Source organism: Bacillus rossius, chromosome 2 (assembly GCF_032445375.1).
Source record: "Bacillus rossius redtenbacheri isolate Brsri chromosome 2, Brsri_v3, whole genome shotgun sequence".
In the NCBI taxonomy this organism is placed as follows: domain Eukaryota; kingdom Metazoa; phylum Arthropoda; class Insecta; order Phasmatodea; family Bacillidae; genus Bacillus; species Bacillus rossius.
In genome coordinates this window covers 25816858-25839260 of record NC_086331.1, presented here as the reverse complement: position 1 = coordinate 25839260, position 22403 = coordinate 25816858, and the positions used below count along the sequence as shown (strand labels likewise).

General features: G+C 37.6%; 1 protein-coding gene across 1 annotated transcript in view; it reads left to right on the top strand.

Moving 5' to 3' along the window:
* The window catches only part of LOC134528864 (anoctamin-4), a 207979-nt gene that overhangs the window by 60969 nt on the left and 124607 nt on the right, over positions 1-22403 (top strand). The window contains exons 8-10 of the mRNA XM_063362531.1: positions 6701-6800; positions 8197-8301; positions 12585-12790. Of these exons, the coding sequence (XP_063218601.1) occupies positions 6701-6800; positions 8197-8301; positions 12585-12790 (411 nt within the window). The remainder of the gene's footprint in view (positions 1-6700; positions 6801-8196; positions 8302-12584; positions 12791-22403) is intronic.

Below are 22403 nucleotides of genomic sequence, written 5' to 3'. Positions count from 1 at the left end.
CTTCGCTCGGGTGATGGGACCTACGGTCTCTATAAACGCAACAACCATTGGTTCTTAGGGGATACGGAAGTATTTTTTCACGATAATAATTTACTTCGCGTCAACGAAGAATTGATACAGCCTGCTCCCGGCTTATTCGAATTATTGTTCCGCCGAGTGCCGCACACCTACTCCGATTCTGCCTTAAAACAATACGGACATTTACTAGATATTACAAATGCTTATTATAAAAAAAATGATCCTACGACAAAACGATATAAAAGCGAAACGCATACAAAGTTTGATATCATTAAAGGATTGTTTCCGAATATTGACTCATCTCAGCGAGGAAGTGGCTTGTTACAAAAAACATTGGATTTGCAACGCACAAAGCAATTTATCTATTGGGACAACCCGAACCAACTTATTGCTCGCCTCAGATTACTAATGGCCTCGCAAGCTGCTGGCCATACCGGACATAGCAACGAGGTGATATCTATTCTTGAAGAGTTGAAGGAAGCTGGATATATCATAAAATGAGTGTCGCACAACGTGGGATTTCTAATGAACTGCATCGCGGAGTTCGCAGAATTTTTCCTCGTAGACGTGTGTTGACATATGGGCTTCGCGATTTATTACAGATTGATTTGGTGGAGATGATTCCGTACAGCAGGATAAATAGCGGTTTCAAGTACATCCTTACTGCTATAGATGTCTATAGCAAACGTGCTTATGCGGTTCCAGTTAAACGAAAGACGGGAATATTAGTCACCGCGGCCATGAAGAGTATTTTAAATGAGGCGGGAAGTTTTAAGAATATTCAAAGCGATGCTGGAGCGGAATTTTACAATAAACATTTTCAAGCCTTAATGCAAAAGTATGCAAGTAATCACTACTCTAGTTATAGCGAAGTCAAGGCGTCTGTTGTAGAACGTTTTAATAGGACTTTAAAGGATATGCTTTACCGTGAGTTCTCGGCACAAGGAAATTATAAGTGGCTTACACTTTTACCGAAATTACTTTCTGTCTACAATAATAGGTTCCACCGCACTATAGGCATGGCTCCGAATGCTGTGAGGGATAACTCTTTGCTACAAACAGTTTACAGATATGTTAAGAAAATAGATTCTAGACGGTTAAAGGCTCGCGTGGGTTCGTACGTACATATATCAAAACACAAGACAGTGTTTGAGAAGGGATTCAAACCCAGGTGGTCGCACGAAGTTTTCAGAGTGGTCAGAGTTATGAATACTTTTCCACGTGTGTTTCATTTGAGTGATTTGGACGGTAATGAAATTAAAGGCGGATTTTATGGTCCTGAGATTCAGGTAACTGCGTACCCCGATACTTATTTAGTGAATAAAATTCATAAAAAGTGTGGCAACCGTTTCCTAGTGTCGTGGAAAGGTTTTCCCGTTTCCGTAAAGACTTGGGTTAATTACCGTGATGTTATCCGGTAGGTTTCCTCTCCGGCTTTGTTTTGCCCCCTGGGGCGTTCGCGGGCGAGATCGGGAGTGGAGATTTCATTTTCCCCCTCCGGCCACGCGCCTCATCGGTCAACACTTTTTTGTCAACAAGTCATCTGCAGTCACCTTCCCCCCTCCGACCTCGCGCCGCATCGGTAAACGTTTTCCCTAGCGGCGTTTTGTCAACAAGTCATCAGCAGACGCATCGCGGCCCCCGGTGTGAGAACATGCTTCCCTACACGACATTTATTTTGTTACATGTCGCCGGGGTGGGTGGGGGTGCGTTCCGGTGAGTTTTTTCTGGGTCTTCGCCCCTTATTTTAAATATGTTTATTACTTAACGCTAAGGCGCTAACTCATTGGCCTGTAAATATATTATTACATTTAAATATGCTAATATTATTAAATTTAAATATGCTTAACACATTGTTTACGCAATATTATATATTTTACTCTACGTAATAGTACCTATGCTTATTACTTGGCGTGTTGCACACACACACTGTTGTTTTTAAAGACATTATTATGCTTATATTATGATGTGGGGATTATAGTTGCGCAGTTTACGAGTGACGCTCCAGCAGGCAACATCTCGCTCTCTCTGCGCGGGATTTTTGAGTTTATGTTTGTTTTAGTCATAGCTAATATGGCGGGTGGGGCTTTTAAGCATGGTGGTTTGCTTTTCAAAAGTTAACTGTTTAGGCATAGCTAGTATGGCGGTATTTTTTTTAAATTTAAATATATCGGTATTTTATTTGTTTTCGAAATTTAACAATATGGTGATTAAGCATACTCGGAGTGGAGGGTTTTAGTCATAGCTAATATGGCGGTAATTGATTTTAGCATACTTTTTGTAATTTAAAAAAACATGGTGGTTTAGACATAGCTAGTATGGTTGCATTTTTTTTTCGAAATTTAACTGTTTAGGCATAGCTGGTATGGCGGGGCCTTTAAGCATATTTTTTAAAGACATGACGGTTGTGGAGTGGTTTAGTCATAGCTAATATGGCGGTGGTTGCTTTTTGTAATTTAAACATGGCGGCGATTGTGGAGTGGTGGGGTCTATAGGCATACTTTTTTAAAATATGGCGGTTTGGCATAATGGCGGTTTGGCATAATGGCGGTTAGGCATACTTGGGGTTATAGACATATATTTTTTTCGGATTTTAAAGACATAGCTTCTTTTAAGCATAGCTTCTTTAAAGCATATGTTCGTTTTTTAATTCCCCATACTTCATATGGTCCCGTGGTCTAGTGGTCAAGGCGCACGCCTCGTAACCATGATGTTGGTGCGTCCCCGGGATCGAATCCACCCAGCGCCCAGGCTTTTTTGTATACAATTCCCACATTCGGAGCGATGGTGGCGCGCTCTGGTAACTAAAGGTTGAACTAAGATGGCGGCCTACCGGCGCGCCCTGGTAACCACTGTCAACAACAATGGTGGTCCCCACGTGACAAGATGGCGGCGTCCATGAAACAAGATGGCGGCGCCCATGGGGGTACTGGCACTGTGTTTACATTTCTATGTTTACATTGAGCCAGAACCCCCTTACTCTCCCTACTGGTGTTTACCTTCACGGAAAGCTCCCATTAGTTATCGACCGGACTGCAACCGATTCGCTTCTTCTGTTCCAACACGTTTGTCATTGTTGAGTCCGTAGCCTAGAAAGTATTGCGGCTGTTATATGAGTGAAGGTTTCCGATTCACCTCAAAATAAATGAACGCCCTGTAAAAAAAAATAATTCTACTAATTAAATGAGACTGCATTGGTACGAAATCTGTCACCAGGGGCGGGTCCAAGTTCCAAGAAGACTTTACGGTACGGGAGGGGCTATCGTACAAAGAAAAGAAGCAGTTGACAAACATGACACTAAATAAGCCAGATATTGGTTTTCGAATTTTTACAAATTCATGGTCTCAAATACTGAACATGATTAATTTCATACAACTTTTTATGAAAGAAATGTTAAACCATGGATTTTATTATTCAAGTAAACATAAAAATAATAACCCCCTGGGCTTGGTGGGGGCAAACCCTTCCACAACCCCCCCCCCCCCCTTTTTTTTAACCCTGGCTTGACTGTCACAAAAAAATTTAGTTCTCTAAAATTTGCAATTTCAAATGGTTACGACGTTTTAATAGCCAATCAAAGAGTATTTCACGGACTATCCAACTCGCATATTTCCGCGAGCGGTTAGATTACTCGTCTCCCACCATGGCGATTCTGCTTCGACTATTGACAGGATCGATCACAGATGGCTCGCGAGTGGGGAAACTTGGCGGACACAGCTGTGCGCCGCACAGAGTTCATCCGAGCAATCCAGGTGGGCAAAATTATTTTCCGGCATTATTGCATTTATATCGAACATTTTGGTAATATTATTAGAATAAAAAGCATTTTCATACATAATAATTTATAATAAACTTGATTATATATTATGTATAAAATAAAAGTTCAGAAAAAAAAACAATATATGTTGTACAAGAAACCATTTAGGTGGTATAAAAATATAAATAAATACCAAATTAATTCAAAAACCAATAATACAGTAAATCAAAATGAAAACTACAAATTTAGGCCATTTAAAATACACATTATCACACATTGAATACAAAATAATATTAAAATACTTGCATAACTAATACTTGTCACCATAATCTTAATTTTTAGATACAAAGTTTGAACATGGCAGAGGTAGAGGCTCTATTGTAGGAGCTATAATCAGCTTTAAGACCTCTGAACACAATTTACCCGTCTTATTTTTAGGGACCTCTCGGAGGCTATTGATAAGAGGACCAGATGTTATAATCAACATGAAAAGTATGTCTCTATTCGTGACAATACTTGAACGCTTTATGGTGTTATGCTCCCAGAACCTACGACAACCGAAAGCTGCCCGATTGGAACAATAGCAGTTTTGATGGCTTCTTATCTATGAATGTCTGATCTATGAATCAGTATTTTATGTATAGTAATAGGCATATAATTCCATGAATAAAGACTGAGGTATTGTTTTCTTGTGTCCAGAGAGAATTTTTTGATTTCCAATAAATTTACCTCAAAACCAGAATACAATGTTCTCAGTAATACATCAAGTAACTTGATGAGTGCACATCTAATCCTGTGATCTGAGTACTTAATTAAGGGTTTCTAAAGAAACGACGAGCAGTGTTTCCGCCATTTGTTGAACCAAATCCTGGCTTTGGTTTCTCCACAATCATTCCCATTTCATGCTTGAATCGTTGTTTAATTTCCTCGGACCGTTGTTTTACACTAGTTTTATCTTCAGCACATCAAGCCTACCATTTTTTTAATATCTATCTTAGAGCTAATGTGTAAAAGGCATTCGAAACGAAGAATCCTCGCACGAAGCGTTGAAAAACCAAAGCCAAAATTATCTTGGTTACTGTCAAAATGCCTTGATTCAATGTTCATCATTTTGGGGGTAGTACCACAAATGAAACACTTTGTGAGGAAGGAGTTTTGGTCAAGGCGTCACACAAATTTCTGTTAGTCATAGTCAGCAGAAGTTCATGCAAGTTCTTCGAGTTACCTTCGAGGTCTTCCTGCAGGATTACCATATTGAAATGGCGTAGAAGGTTGAGGCACGGTGATACGCACGTGGAATTGGATGTTTTCATCTTCCAACCAGCTTTTATTCTTAGACGAGAAACGTTCATTTGAATTTCCTGCAACAGCCTATTTGGCAACGAATTTCAACGAGTAGTTGGACAAATTCACTTTGATTTTTCTTTGAGGATACTCAGTAACATCAATAAAATGAAATTTAGCCGAAAGAAACTCGAAAACTCAAACGTTTCTTTCATCCTTGTCCTGTTTGAGCTATTCTTCTAGAAAATTAATTTTTGAAATATAATTTTCTCTGAAAAAAAAATAGTTTTATCCAGGTGTACTAGCTAAAATACAAATTATGAGAAATATAAATGGTGCAGCTATGATACATCAAAAAATTTGGCCTGGACACAAGTGTGTACGTATTATTTACATGCTTTGAAATTTGTAAAACAAGGAAAAATAATCATGTATTTTTCATATATTTTCAAAACATTCTTTCATACGGTTTGACTGACAGGGAGATTTATATGAGTTTAAAATAAATATTTCGCATCCTCAGAAAAAAGATCAATTTCCACTCAATTACGAACTGCTATAGTTAGATGCTGTCGAAAGTGTGAAAATGTGACTGAACTGTTGTTCCTATTGCGTTTAAACCATTTGTTAACTCTTTACCAATATGACTCTTCACAGTGGAATTTTACACGTAAATAATTCTGGGAATCGGATGTTTAGAGTTGCTGTTTACATTAGTTTGACACCCACTACTGGGAGCATGGAAATTACTTTTGTCGCTCTAGAGTGTTCGGATGAAAATGTGCGCCGGTGTGTTTTCTAGAGTTACTCCGCCATTGCTCCCGCCACAATGTGTTAACCCCTCGTCGTTTGCGCAAAGGAACTTAGTGTTGAATGTTATTGTAAGGTAGTCCGTGCGGGTGCATGTGTACTCGCCTCGTCAGCTCTGAGTTCGTCGCTCCTCCGGCAGCAAACAAAAAAAATTAATAAATAATTACAAACAAATCTGGCTTGTGCTAGAACTCTATCCTTGTTCAATAAATGTATTGATATTACAGAACTCATACCAATATGCCCGAAGTGCAATTATTATATACCTTACAAATACCTATAATCATATTTCCAAATTTTTAAATATGAAAACATTAAACCATTATCTTGAGAACATTACTATTTTTTTAACGAAGAAGTTTAAGAATAACGTGTATAAAGGAATTCCTACTACCAGCGATGAAACCTGGACATAAATAAAGTTAAAATAAATCGAAAAACTTGCTCTACTGAAAACAAAATTACAGTTTTGTGACGTGTTGTGATATACCTCCGGGATACATTATATATATATATATATATATATATATATATATATATATATATATATATATATACACACATAAGAAATGATAACACACAACCATAAAAATAAGGGGAAATCTTCATAGGCTATTTAACTAATGAAAAGTATATTTCCATTTAATTAGTTTTAAAACCATAAATATATTTAAAATTCTGTATCAAGAACTGAAACTAAAAAAGGACAAACATAGTCATAAAATAATAAATATGTATAGTTATAATATTAAAAAAATTATATGTTACTTTCTGCAAACATCAATAAAATTGTAAACTATCGTATTAATCACAGCATGAATAATTTTCAGGTTTGTGATAAAAGAACGAGAGAGCACTTTCACTTCAGCACAGAGAAGTCAAATTGTTTGGCAAATAATGATGCGCGCGAAGTATGATGATGGCGAAAAGGTAAGGCAGTATAAATTTTTTATCATAAAAAAATCTCTTGCAAATTTTAAAAAATCTAACATGCAGTATTCCAGATAATGTTTGCAAACATTAATAAAAAAAGTAGAAATTTCTGAACTCAAGACTTTTCCTTGCCATCTTACGAAATTAAACATCGACATTTATTTAGTTAAGTGAATGGAATCATGAACAGAACAAGCCAAAATCAGGTTACTGATGTTAACCTCACTCAATAATGTAAGCATCCTAGCCCACGAGACCTAATGTTGTAACCGTGGCCTTGAATTTCTATAATTAAGTATTTTTGGGGGGAGGGGGGGAGGGGTTCAGCCCGCAAGGCATAAAAGTGAGTTGTCCATTGACATGGATCAAACTATCACAAGTTTTTCACGTTTTGCCGCCTGTTGACTGTTTCACAACGCATGGAAACGTAATCAATGGAAACCAATGAGAATGTTTGTGGTTAGCACATTATTATTATTATTATTATTATTATTATTATTATTATCATTCAAGTATTAAAGAAAAAGAAAAATCTATGATATTATGGTCATGACACGATTTCCGTTACGTTTTAATAGAGACGTTAAAATAACTCCATAGGTTGGGCTCTATACTTAAATCAACCTACAACATAATGAATGATAAATGACCAGTCTTCAAAATATTTTACGTATTTGAAACATTTGAGATATTTAAAACATAAACAAACATGACCTACACCGTGGCCAAATACTGAGCACTTACTGGTCATACGGACTCATCTGCCTACATGCAAGAGTTAGGAGTTGACCAACTTCGTTGCGTGTATCCGTTCGCTCAAGTCTCCGCACGAGACCCATTGTGGTAGTGTGTTACGAGTACGCGTCCATAATGCGTGTGTCACGTAACTTCAGTAAATGTTGACAGTTTTGTAGGAAAGTATTGCTCAAAGATATCATACAGCTATACAAACAGATTTGCATGTGTCTGGTGTGTTTAGGTCATTGGCGTACGTGTGAAGAAGGGAAAAAGGGGGGGGGGATATGGGGTATATATAACCCCCCATAAATCTTCAAAAATCAATAATTCCAACCAAGAAAAGTAATAATTTGAAAGCAAACAGCAGACAGAGGTTATATCCCCTCCCCTCCGCTGAAAAGAAATTCTGTGAACGCTCTTGATCAGGCCGTAGGAAAATTAACGAATACAGAAGCTCATAACGCAATAAATGAGAAGGGGGAGGAGCTCATTTTCAAAAACAAATTTTTCCTTCAGTTTTTTCCCCATAAAACTTAATTTTATCCTTTGTTACTTGCGATCAGAAGACCAACAACTGGGGTATTATAATATTAAGCCAGCAAAACCATTAAATGTGTAACATTGAGAATTTTACTGAAACTTTACGATTTTTCAGGTGGGGATAAGAAGATTGCTGAATAATCAAACATATTTAGCGGCATACCCTCTTCATGAAGGCAGATACGACAAAGATACGGAAGGATTTATTCTCGACAGGAGAGTAAGTGCAACTTAATTACAAGTTATTTAAGCCTAAATTACCTGAATAGATTTTTTGGCGTTTCAAACTGACATTAGTAAATGGTTATTCAAGAAGTAAAAGATCAGCAATTTTGAAAAAAGTTTTTCTTCTTTTGTAATCAATCACAGCTAACAAAACTATCATGCTATTTATTAATTGTACGTGTGCATAGGGTAAGCCTGGGGTAATACCGATCACCTTTTATTATTGGTGGTAACTGTATCTAACTTTTTCTGACAAGTGCTGCTATTTGCCATCTCACATTTCAGCTCAGTATATTATAATGCCAGTGCTCTAACTGTTGTATTTAAGAGTTTTGGACCGTAGAAATGTTTTGTGTGATTTATTTAAAATTTTGCTACAGTTACACATCAGTATTAGTTAAAGCCTTAAATAATTAATTTTGGAATTTTCACTTCAGTGAAATCTATTGTCATAGTTTTAAGATCTACGTTGTAGATACGCATATCATTAAATATTTTCTTCTTACACATAACATGTTTCATGGTGACTGAACGGCATTCCCCACATAATTATAGAAACATAAAATTTCCCAACATATATGTTTAATTTTAAAGAGAATACCATGGCAACTGTGCAGTAACCAGGCAAAATTCTCGCCCCATAAGGCCAGAATAAAGTAGGATCTATGACAAGTTGGGAACGATGTAAAAACATACTTATTATTTGTGCCAGGAGTGCTGTAGAAGGGTTGCTCCCAACTATGATCTTATTTCCTCGCCAAAGAATGATTCCTATTCTTCAGAAAGGTGGTCCACCTGGAGTAATATACTCTAGCTCTAATATTGGGAGGTAAAATAAGGTAATTTTTAGACAACCAGAGAAAACATTATTTCTAATACTTGACATCATATGACATTAGAAGCTTATGAATTCTGCAGGGAGAATGGTATGATAATGGTATATATTCCACCTCATACATGCCATCCTCTGCAACCATTAGATGATACCTTTCTGGAGACTATAAAGAAGGCTTACAACAAGGAAAGTGATGTATTTAACAAAGAAAATCACTGGAAAATCATCCAGCCCTATGACATTGCTGACCTGTTTTGCAAACCATATCCATGTGTGGCAACATTAGCAAAGGTAATTTCTTATTTTAAATCAACAGGAATTTTTCCTTTAGATGCTGAAGTATTTACAAATAAAGATTTCCTTAATCAGGACATCGTGCTAAATGATTCCATTTCAGAGATTCATATGGCACGAACAGAACATAATCCAGTTTCTGACATGTCCCCGTATTGCAGACACCAGGTCCATCCAGTGGGCCTATCAATAAAATTTCTTTCAAAACAGTTTCATCAGTGCCGCATCCAAGCCGCTGATCTTCCAATGCTAGGCGTGCAAATGCCAGGAAACAACATTGTGAAATTTTTACTCTCACTCCATCGAAAGCTGTTTGGTAATAAAAAAATGAAATAAGGAGAAAGAAAATTAAAAAAAAAAAACAAGAAATAATCCTCAAAAACAATCAAAGGAAGATCAAAATGTCACTGTGAAGAAAAAGAAAGCAAGTGGGAAACAATTTGTAGAAACACCATCACAAGACAAAAAAAGAGCTAGTTTTACAACTCGCTAGTGGTGTGTAGTAACATCTAACCTCGGTAACGAGCAATATCATGGTTACGTTGAGTAGAGTTGCCCCTACTCCTCCAGTCTGCAATTTTTCCTCACATTACGCTGCCTGTATTCCCACACGTACTCTGCTCTTGATTTATCCAACCGTGTAAATAAAAAAATGAACGTAAAATTATCGAATCACAAAATTATTAGTTTTATAGTTAATTAGATGATTTCTTATCTACCGATTTCAAAAGTATTAGTTAACACGGCATTAAAAGGAATGAACCTGAAATTAAAAAAAAATAAAATTAATTACAGATCTTATCTATTAATACTCACTTTATACAAATGACTTTCAAGAATAAATTCGTATCACAAATCAGCATTAACCCCACACATATTAATACAACACTTATAAAGTTATTGAAATTATAATACATATAATACATTATTTCACAACATATTTATAACGAATTAAAAAAAGCCACATGGCAATGCGTCGCGCTATTCAAGACTACTGTTAGCGGAAGGAATAGCAAACAGCCGCGTACTCTTCCACTTGCTTCCTTTGTCTGTCTTTCCAAACGCCATGGAAATTTTTGGCTGGTTGACACGCTGCAGCACAAGCGCCTACTGAAGGCCGCGCCAAAAAAATTGGTAGTCTGTAAAGTCGGTTTACGGACGACAGTTTAACGTGACAACGTCATAACAAAACATTGATGAAATGATTGCATACTTTCATGAATAAAACTGAATAGTTTTTATTTTAATAATAAAAGAATAAATACCTGAAATTATACTAGTAATCAGATTTTTAAAATGCAAGAATAATTAACATCTATTGCCGAAATTGTTGTTGTAATAAGCAATGAAAACCACATTAACTTTTCACTTCACTTTATAAACAGTCGACGAAACAGTTCACGTGTAGATGACTTGTAATTAATTTAAAAAACTGGCGTTTAGCTATAAAGTTTAAATATAATTATGAACAAGTATTCATATAAATTAACTGTAATAAAATTCTATCATCAATTATATGAATCACCATCATTTTTTAGTCAATTGTAGCATAACCTATTATTATTGCACTCGCCGACAGCGTAACGGAACAATGAGCGTAACGGGACACAACGTAACGGAACAATGAGTGTAATGGGACACATCGTAACAAGACATTTTTTCGTGCGTGCATCCGACGTTCATCGATTTATTAGACGTTGTCACGTCAAAAATTAAAATTAGTGTGCTTTTCCCTAATTCCTGTTACCCATTTCCGTCGCTTTCACGAGAATACTCCCATCACATGCCGTACACGGAGAGCAAAGATGTTACACCTCAATGTACGTGACGAAAATGATTGTGATAACATTGACGATGACGGAGAAACGGTTTTGTGTGTGAAGAGTTCTGTATCGATAATGAATAATAGTAGGTACAGTGCACATCTTGTGGGCTATGAACTCTCTTTGTACTGGCTGGGACTCACCACAAGGTTACACATGTGACACTTGTTTGCTTAGAAAGTTAATGAGAAAACTGGTGGGAATTCTGTGTTAAGATGTTTATTTTCAAAATATTTCTTTGGGTTATTAGTCAGAATATATAAATAACTAGCAGACCCGGCCACGCGTTGCTGTGGCTGAGTGATTTAGAAAGGATTTAAAAGACAAAATTTAACACAGATTAACATAACAAAACAAAATTGTAAACACGTGAGAATAAAATCAAAAATAATACACAAAAGCGAGGTTACGTATTACATTGATCAACGAAAATGTGCACAACATGGAGAAAAATAAAATTTGAATTGAAACGTAGCGCCATCTATGAGATATTTATGTCAGACAGTACAACAGTTGTCTGTAAAAAACTTATTTAAGGCGCCATCTGTTTGAGACTTATGAAACTTACGATTAATAACACCAATCAACATTGATAATCAGTTTATTATTAATTATAAATTATTAAGACCATTAATCGAAATAAAAACTATCCTATCTCTCAAGTTGGAAAAAATTACACATAAATGCCAATTTTCATCGAAATCGGTTGACTTGGTGAAGTGTTCACTGGAAACAAACATCAGGACACTGGATTTATATATATTAAGATGACTGTAGCATTACAATTTGATTGGAATATATAGCAAACAACATGCTTTCAACTGGTTTATTGTTTATTGTGCATAACATTTACGATAACTTTTTTTCACTGTTATTCTATTCGCACATTAACAGATTGGCATTCCCCCACTGTGCAGGAAATGCCGATATTTGATATTATGTTATAAATTTTTTCTAATAGCAGTGATTATTTTTTTCATACTTGTGAATATTTTTTATTAAGTTTATAGAACAAAGTTTATTATGTGAATTATTCTGTATATTTGAATAGTTTTAATAAAATCGCACATAAAAACTCCTTAACGTATCGGCATTACCCCCGGCTTCCCTACACTTGACTTGCATGTCAACTGGTATCTTATCCTACATGGCAGACCAGAGGTTCTTTCAGCTGCTTGTTGGTAAACTTAGAACATCTTACAAATTCTGTAACCACAGTAGTCTAATACAATATTTACAGATGAATAAAATAACTACTCTATAACTGCAAACACGCTAATTGTTTGGTTGTTGTTCTGTTGTCGAGGCGTGCTATGTTTTCGACAGCTGCTCTACTTGGAATGGGCCAGAGCGTCCAAGTTCTACAAGAAGCAGCCGCTATGGCTCGTGAGGAAGTACTTCGGCGACAAGATCGGACTGTACTTTGCCTGGCTGGGTTTCTACACCGCCATGCTGATTCCGTCGTCCATTGTCGGCTTGCTGTGCTTCCTGTACGGACTCGCGTCCCTGCACTCGAGCGACAACATCCCCAGGTTTGAACAACTTTGCTTCTTAGTCTGTACCATCAATAGAGACCGGAAAAATTCGCGATTTCAAATCCCTAAAGGATAGACTCCATGATCCTCAATGCACTCTTGCAAATTACATCTGCTGATTGGTTACCGACTCGTAACACCTGTTGAATGTAATTATCGTGATTCGCTAATTCTTCTGATAAAGATTTTTCATTGGCCCAGAGACCTTCAGATAAACTGTGGCCCAATCACTGAAGCAAAATAATGTCAAAAGTATTTGGACTCTATCCTATCGCGAAATGAATCCGCGAATTTTACAGGTCTCTACCCATCAACGCAAGTGGCACGGTTTCAATATGAGTCATTCGTTGGACGGATTTGATGTTTGCACGTAGTCGTATCGAACTAACCAGGACGCGCACAACTGTCTTGAAACGATGTCCGACTGCTAAGTGTAGTATAAAGTGAAGGTATGTCAGGAGGCAACAGTGAGAAGAAAGGAACTCAGTTATAGTTTTTTAATGTAATCGGGAAAAAATTATTCATGTATTTTAATTATGTTTAGCTGAAAAAAACTTTCTTGTTAACTGTTAACAAGTGTAAAAAAATAATTGATAAGAGCTAGCGGGTGGAGAAGGGAATCAAGTAAATTAAATAATAGCAATTTTAAAAACCACGTTAAATTTTTTCAAGCAGTCTATCCTTTTACTACTGACGGTATTTGACACAGATTAATCCAGTTATTATCTGAAAAGACAATATTCTTGCTTCTCTTGAAAGGTAGGAAAAATTGACTTAAGTAATAATTTTCTCTATTGGACGATTCAATCACAATACATACTATCCAGCGATGAGAAAAATACAGGACTTCTACACCCCTAACACACCCAGACTGTTAATATAAGGATAGCAATAATCTGGCGACATCGTTATCCCCCAAGCTCCAAGAACGGCATATTATGGCGGGATATCAACAAAACCTCGTTTGTTAAGTAGTGGATGTAAGAGATTTTAGAAAAAAATTATTTAATTGTACGTATTTGTGCATGGAATTGGAAGAACTCAGATTTTTTTTAATGAAAAGCTTGTTTTATTACGTTTTTTTTATCTCGCTATTCAAGAATTATTAATATTTACAGTGCAACATTGATCATTATCAATTTAAAGAAATTGAAATGATGTGTGCTCAGAGAAATCAAATTAGCTCATATTTCATTGCCATGATTCATTATATATTACTCCAAATATATAAGATGATATTTCAGGATTTTTTTAAAATAAAAATATGTATCCAGGAATTTTTTTATATATTCTGCTCATGAATATAATAATGTTAAACACGCTAAAAAAAACTGGGTATTACCATACTCCGGTGCAATAAAATAACATTAAGGTTAAATTCACGTGGCATTCCATAGAGTGTGCCTGGCTACGCTAGTGCTGGGAAAGTAGGTACTCGAGTGTTGCTGGAATAAAGTCACGGGGACTGCCGACAAAAGTGAAAACTCAAAACTTTGGAATAACTGTGTTCTATTTTTGAATTTTTAAATTAATTACAGTCCGAATAATTATTTCGCACATATTTACATCGGACACTGACGTAACACTAATGACATAATGATGATATTAGACTGGCATCATTATAATCTCCCTTTAGTGGATTTTACATACTGATTAAACCAGGCGTCGAATAATAATTATAGTAATAATATTTTTAAATTCCTAGCGATTCAGGTTCTAATCCCACTCGGATCCTTTTTTTTTTTAAATTTTTTTTAAATAACTAAAGAAGGACTCGAGTATTGTTATTATGATTATTATTTATGAAATCGTAATTATTATTAAATTAAAAATATATAATAAAATAATTTAATGCGTCTCAAATACAGAAAAGGACTCGAGTATTGTTATTATGATGATTATTTATGAAATCATAATTATTGTTAACTTATAAATATGTAACAAAATAATTCAATATGACTCAAATAAAAAATTTAAGTCGAAAAACCACAACATTCGGGATCATAACATAGTTCCTAACGCTCGCCAGTCGTATGCGCTATCCGCAATTCTACGCAACCGATTTATGTACAATTTACATACAGTTACATACATTTACATGGTATTTTAGTAAGTTCATATAATTTAGTCGTAAACCACGCCTCTACAAATGACAATGCATTCTGTCTAATATTTAAGGGAGAAGGGGTAAAAAGTCATGATCATAATTATGTAAAATTATTATGTACGCAGTTGGCAATTATATAATAGTTGGACTCTAACTTATATCCTAGTTCTAAAAATATCCTTTTTTTTATTTTCTTGTTTGAATTTTCGGATGATTAATATAAACAATTAATTTTAAATTAAGCAAATTGAAATTCTTGATTTCTATTTTATCGGGCGAGGGCTTCGGAAGATTTCATACAGATTTTCTCAGCTTTCTATACCTCGATATCTATAAATATCAGTATGATGTCAGCATGATATCATTTATCCTTACATAATTTTATAGTCAACACAGATTGCAGTGGTATGTCAAAATTACCTAAAAATTCATTACCTAGCTATGACCTACCAGTGATTTCAGACATAGGTCATGTGTTCACTGGGCAATGCACAGTATACACAAATTAAACATTTCACGTGGTCAATTTAACTTCACTTACTGCTACTATGGCATGTCGGTGACGCGAACTCGCAAGATTTTACCCATCCAAAAAGAGTCCAACACTCAAATGATACAGTCGAGTATAAACAATGTATTAGCGTATATATGCGTATATATGTACACAGGCCGCTGCACGTCGCCAGTCTGGCGCAACACGTCTCTTGCATGTCGGTTTTGCCCCTACCGAAAATCGGGAAGCCATCTTTTCACAGACGAGAGAGCCAAACTCCCGATCGTGCATCTTCGGTTTTTTTTTGTTAATTGTAACTCATGATAACTAATGGTCAATTAGGTTAGGTTAGCTACATTATAAATACTTTAAAACATTGTGGACGGATGATTTGGTTAGGATAGCTACATTAAAGATACTGTGAAATCATGTAAACAAAAAAGCGAGCATGAACTTCGGGGAACTTCGGGTGTGGCTCTCTCGTCTGTGAAATGAAGGCTTCCCCCGAAAATCGCTCAACGCGGATAAATAAGTTTTCACTTCAATAAATAAATTTGCGTGTTGCAGGTAGTTCGCGGCAAGTTGCCATCTGTTAGCGGCGCGCGATCCGCGACACGACTCGCTTAGCGCTGCTCTAGCGAGAGAGCGCGACTTGCCGATACTGTTGTGTTCCACACCTGACCACGCTCAAGGTTGTCTTTATTTCCATTGATCGTGGTGACCGTTACACCACATCAATTTTCCGTGCAGCCCGGACTTACACAACACACAAGTCATTCACCACGTTGCCACATATTCACGGGAAGCCTTTTTTTTCACAGACGAGAGAGCCACACCCGAAGTTCCCCGAAGTTCATGCTCGCTTTTTTTTCCGTACCACAACAGGTGTATTTATTTGGGATTTAGCTTACTCATGCGTCATACGCCGTTCTATCTCATTGTATAAACCGGTGTGGCATTAAATTTTGTGGTCAATTAGGATAGGTTAGCTAAATTATAAATACTTTAAAACATTGTGGATGGTTGGTTATATTAGGTAAGTATTACTACATTAAAAATACTGTAAAATTATTTTATGGTTGCTTAGCAAATAACTTTTTAATATGTAGCTATGCAGCGCTAGGAAACCGTTTACATGATTTCACAGTAGGTATCTTTAATGTAGCCATCCTAACCAAATCAACCGTCCACAATGTTTTAAAGTATTTATAATGTAGCTAACTTAACCTAATTGAACATTAGTTATCATGAGTTGTCCAAAATAAACATTCACGGACACACGGCAAACGAAAAATATGGCGGCGTACAAATAAATACCGTTGCCTTTTTTATGGTCTTTCCTTTTATCAACATCGCCATATTTATTTACAATGAACAAAAAAAAAACCGAAGATGCACTATCGGGCGTTTGGCTCTCTCGTCTGTGAAAAGAAGGCTTCCCCATATTCAAAACCTAGCTACCAACTTAATCTACCTATATACTCCACTCAAACCAAACAGTCTCAATACATAATAGTTACATTTTCTCTGTCGCGAGTTGTAGTCTTGGCCTGCCACTTAGGGCTCTTACACGCGGACTCGGCATCACTCGCGGCAACACTCGGTGGCCCGTGTGGATGAACAAGCGGCAGAGGAGCGCCACAGAGGAAAGTAGTTTGGGCATAAACCAAGGAATATAAGAGTCGCAACTCAATGCTATAACTCACGCTCTTATTTTATTTGAAAATCAGCGAACTGTGCGTTATTCAAAGCAGCCTAACAGCTAGAAAGTCGTTAAATTTTCGAAAGTAAATAATGACAACTTAAATATTTTCTGTGGCCGCGTGGGTTTGCGATTGAAAAACTTCAAAATTATAAACTTAACCTGGACACCAAAGAGCACATTGTTAAAAAGCTCAGAATTAGTTGCTTAATGAAGCAACCCCAAGCAGACATCACGTCTGACTGACAGGGGTTTCATAATCACCCGTGCGGGCCTAGGGGGCCGAGTACCTAGACTTGGCATCGAACCCCGAGGCCCGTTCAGAGTCCCGGTTCATCTCATGAGACCCCTAACCTCCTGATTTGACTGATGTGGGTTTTGTGTACAGTGTTTCTAAAAATGCTGCGAAGCAGTGGTGAATGCAAGAGGCCGAAAATTTACATTTAATTTCGTGTGGTGAATTTATTTTTACTTAAACTCGTAGTGTTGTCCAGCCCTCCCTTTAATTGAAAAAGGAGGGGGGGGGTGAATTTAGTTTAAGCTGAGCAGCCGGGTGATGGCTGGACTAATTTACTGTGTTAAGCTAGGTTTTATCTGTGAGGCGAGGTTCCTAAGACCGTGGGCTGCTGACCCCCTCCCTTTAACGGGAGAAAGGGCTAGGCCGGCGGAGGAGACGAGTCCCCTCTGCCCACGGCTGGCTCGGTGTGTACCTAGCGCGGCTCAGGACCGCAGTTAACATTTCTGCCAACTGCAGCACTGCGCCGCGTGGAGTAGACTGCAGCTCGGTGCGGCCCCAGGTCCTGGGGAGCTGCGGTCTGGTGTGGGCTGGTTCAGCTGCTAGGTGGGCGCCCTGGATGACGAGTCCGGCCTCCAGGAGTCGAGTGGCCTCTTCTGAAGTGGCAAAAGCCACTCGGTGGAGGCCGGTAGGGCACCCTGTTGTCCGGTGGCGGATGCGCCAGCACTTGGTCGGCTTGTGGCTGGCTGCGTGCAAGGTAGCCTCAACTTCCTCGGTCGGCACCCCGGCCACTGCGCCACCCCGGAGGACGACAAAGTGCCAGGGCACTCTCTTCAGTTGCGGAGGCTGCTGGCGTCGATGTTCAGCAGGCTGTTCTCGTGGCTCTCGCGCAGCTGTGGTCGCCTCCCTCTTCTTGGCAGGGGCAGCCTGCGTCGCTGTGCGGGCTCTCAGTGTCGGCAGCTGTTGTTGGTGAGCTGTGACGTCTGTACGAGCAGTGCTGGTACCTGTCTCTGCCGTGATAACGGCTGTTTGTGTGCCCGAATGTTTCCACTCGGCTGGGGCGGGAGTCTGACACGAGGTGTGTCGTAGCCTTGTTGGCTGGTCCGTCTGAATGCAGCTATTACGCACCTCTGTAGTGGACTCAGTAGACTGTTGTTGCTGTTGTTCTTGAGCCGGGCTAATCCTTCGCACTGAACAACATCCCAGTACATGCCTCACGAGAGGTACTGCACCAGGTCTGTTGCTACGCGTACGACCGCGTGGGAGGTATGTATGCGGTATCTGGAGTCTCGTACTCTTTGGAGCCGGTCCATGCAGAATGCCTCCCGCAGATACACCAGCGTTTCTGTGCTGCCTGGTGTGCTGTGTGTCATTACTACATCAGCTTCGACTTGGTGATCTTCGTTGTCGTAGTCTTCCACCTAGAAGAGGATATGCTCGCGGAGTTTCTCCGGCGTCCAGTTGCGTCCAGATCCACACACGCCAGGTTCGGAGTGACAATACGCCCCGGATTTCCGGCCATTGTCCCCTGACCTGAAGTACTGTCCCCTGCCAGCAAGTTTCCCCGGAAGGTCTCCTGGTTGCCAACAACACTGTGCTTGCAGCAGTACTTGGCAACACTGTAGCACCGCAGCACGTTTATTTAACCTGCCATTTCATTAGCAGTGCACAAATCTTTCAAATCAGTCTGAAGCCAAGTAGGTTGCATGAACCCCATTTACGTTACGCGAGTTCAAAAGTTAGCACGGAGTCCATAGCCCCGCCAGTCAAGAAGAAGAGATTGATTCCATACTTAAGGCCTGCGCCAAATACCAGCTAAAGCAAAAGACTTCAGTGTTTTGTTAAATGTGTAATAGTGCGTTTTTGTTCGGAAGTGATGGCAAAACGTCTGTTATTGAGCATGAACGTGCTGCAAAACCTAAAAGTGCTTTATTGGCAAGAGCATCATCGTCTTCAGTGAATAAAGTGGCTTTGTTTTTCAAAAAAAAAATAAAAAAAAAAATTGCTCCATACAGCGAGTAATTTAATTTATCAATTCACAAATGTACTTTCGCATACCACACTATTAACCACAACAATTGAGTGCGCAAGTAATTTAATTTAAAAAGTTTGGAAGTAAAACAATGCTTACGGAAGAACAAAATGTGAGGCAATGTTTTCGCTCATTGGGCCGAATGAGTGAATTATATATTATATAGTAATTATGTGAAGGTGTCTGTTGATAATTGCAGTTACGGAAATGTAAAATTGTTACTTTTTGTGGTGAGGTACTTCTATTTTAATGACAAAGGCAGAGGAATAAAAATTAAATTGTTTGATTTTATTGAAATGCCTGGAGAAACGTCTGCTCTTACTTCAACAGATATTTTGAAAGTAATAGAGAAATATCACTTAGAAAATAAAGTAGTTGCTCTATCAGCAATTTTGGAGGAGTGAAGAGAAAAGAGGGAGAAAATGTATTCACCAAATTAAAATCAAATTTAGGCAAATATATTCTAGGCTTAGGATGTGTGGCACATATTGCGCATAATGGTGTGCAAACTGCAATAAATGCTGTTCCAGTGGATAAAGAAGGAATGGTATCAAAAATATTTGGGTATTTACATAGTTATACTCTTCGAATCACAAGACTTGCATAATTATGTGAATTTGTAGATCATGACTATAGTAAAATCTTGGGACATGTAGATGTAAGATGGTTATTATTATTGCCAGCCCTGAATAGAATTTTTCAGATATATGGGTCATTGAAATAGTTTTCTTTCTGAAGTACATTGCCCTGTAATGCTCAAAACTCAAAATGGAGTTGTGGCTTCACTTTATTCATTGAAATTTATGTTTGAACCTCGAAACAATTAAATTTTGGGAATTAGATGATAGAAATATTACTGAATTCGCGCAGATTATGTGCGATCTTAGGCAAAAGCTTGAAGTCCGCAAGAATGAGAAATGTTTACCAATGTTAACGAGACTTGAAGTGGAGGGAACTCTAGCTCGTTCATGTTATTTAAATGTATCAAATTTAATGCATTCGAGAGCCATTGGCTATTTTAATTCTTGGTGCGAGTTTTCTGATGATCTTCGAGTACTAAAGTGCTTGCTTCTGAAGCAAGTTAACCTTTCAAGTAAAGAAGAAGAATTTTGGAGTTCCTCAGCCAGTCAAAAATGGTACGACGTGCTTCAACATTTTAAAAACACCTCAGTTCTTAATACAAACATTTTAAAAAGGTGTCTGAATTGGTAATATATCTTCCGGGAACAAACATTTCCGTTGAACGGATTTTCTGAAACTTGAATAATATGTGAACTGATCAGAAATCAAGAATGAAAGTAGATACAGTCAAAGCCATATTGCAAGTAAATGTAAACTTTAGAGTCTCATGTGAATCTTTTTTTCCGAACACCTTGCCAAAAATGATATTATATTAAAGAAGATTCATTCTTCTGAAAAATATGTAAAGTAGTCCTACAGAAACCTATGTAGTATATTTATATGTTGATATTATAAACGAGGGTTATTTTTTTTTCAACCTCCGATCGGCTGTAATAAAAAAACGGGAATTTATTGGGAAATTATTTTAATGTCAAAAGAAACGTACATCTTTACTCTATTTTTCCACATAATCACCGTGCAGATTGAGGCATTTGTCGTACCGATGCACCAGCTTTCCAATACCCTCTGCATAAAATGATGCCTCCTGCCTATTCAGCCACGTTTTAACAGTGCCCTGCAGTGTGATTACAGTTTCATATCTCCATGGCATGCCCATTAATCGATACCCTAATCGCTCGTACATGAATCGACACGTCTCGTAGTGTTTACCCCCTTCCACCAGCCATGTGGAGCGGCCAACTCACACCTCAGTTGAAGCTTGGTTATGGGAATGTCAACATGGCTGCAATGATAAACTGTACGGCGAAATGCGAGCTGCGTGGAGTCATCCGTTTCTTACAGGCAGAAGGGTACACCAATGATGAACTGCAGAGCACTGTTAAAACGTGGCTGAATAGGCAGGAGGCATCATTTTATGCAGAGGGTATTGGAAAGCTGGTGCATCGGTACGACAAATGCCTCAATTTGCACGGTGATTATGTGGAAAAATAGAGTAAAGATGTACGTTTCTTTTGACATTAAAATAATTTCCCAATTCATTCCCGTTTTTTTTATTACAGCCGATTGGAGGTTGAAAACAAAATAACCCTCATACATACAAATTTCTATTTTCTTTTTTTGTTTTGAAATGTGACTGCTTATTTACAAGTATTTGTAATTCTGGTGATAAATTAAACATGTTCCAGGATTGCCTTTGATAAAAATAGTCACCCTGCTCCAGACCGGGAACGAACAGGCTAACTGTCTGCCTCGTTACAGTATCTTTACTTCGATATTTTGAGCAACTGACTGAACATCCTACCTGCCGTACGTAATTTCCTTCCTTTTTTCCAATTAATCAGATGGATGTCCATTGTGGATATCATTGATACATATACATTGAGATGGATTGCAATAGAAAACGTATTTTCTTACACAATGGGTTTCCTAGGGATTGCCATTCTTCCTCGGATAAAAAGATGTTTTCTTTAATCTTTTTAAAAGTGTTTCATAGAAACCAGCTGGTATGGCCTAAATTTTCTGCCCTTGTTGATTCTAGGTCAATTGAATGTTTCGAGAATAGCTTTTAAAAAAAATTGTTATTAAGTACCTTGTTTCTTAGCCTGTTGTATCTTTGTGAGTCGTGTTTGTGTTAGTTCGCCGCAAAAAAGGGACCTTACGAATTTTTATTATATATGTTACTCATGAAATGCAATGTCGTTATAACTATAACAATTTATACCACTCTAATACACTACTAAACTTTAATAATGTTTTTCTATATTTAATCGATTTGAAGGGAAAAAATTATTTTTTTATTTTGTAGTGTAACAATGTTTATAATCATTTTACACACAGCAGGTCTAGGTACTGCTTTTATTGCTGTAATCCGTATAAGCATTCATACAAAGGAAACATGTCAATGTACACAAATCTCTTTTTAATACTGCATATTAAATTAAAAGTATGGCTTAACTCTT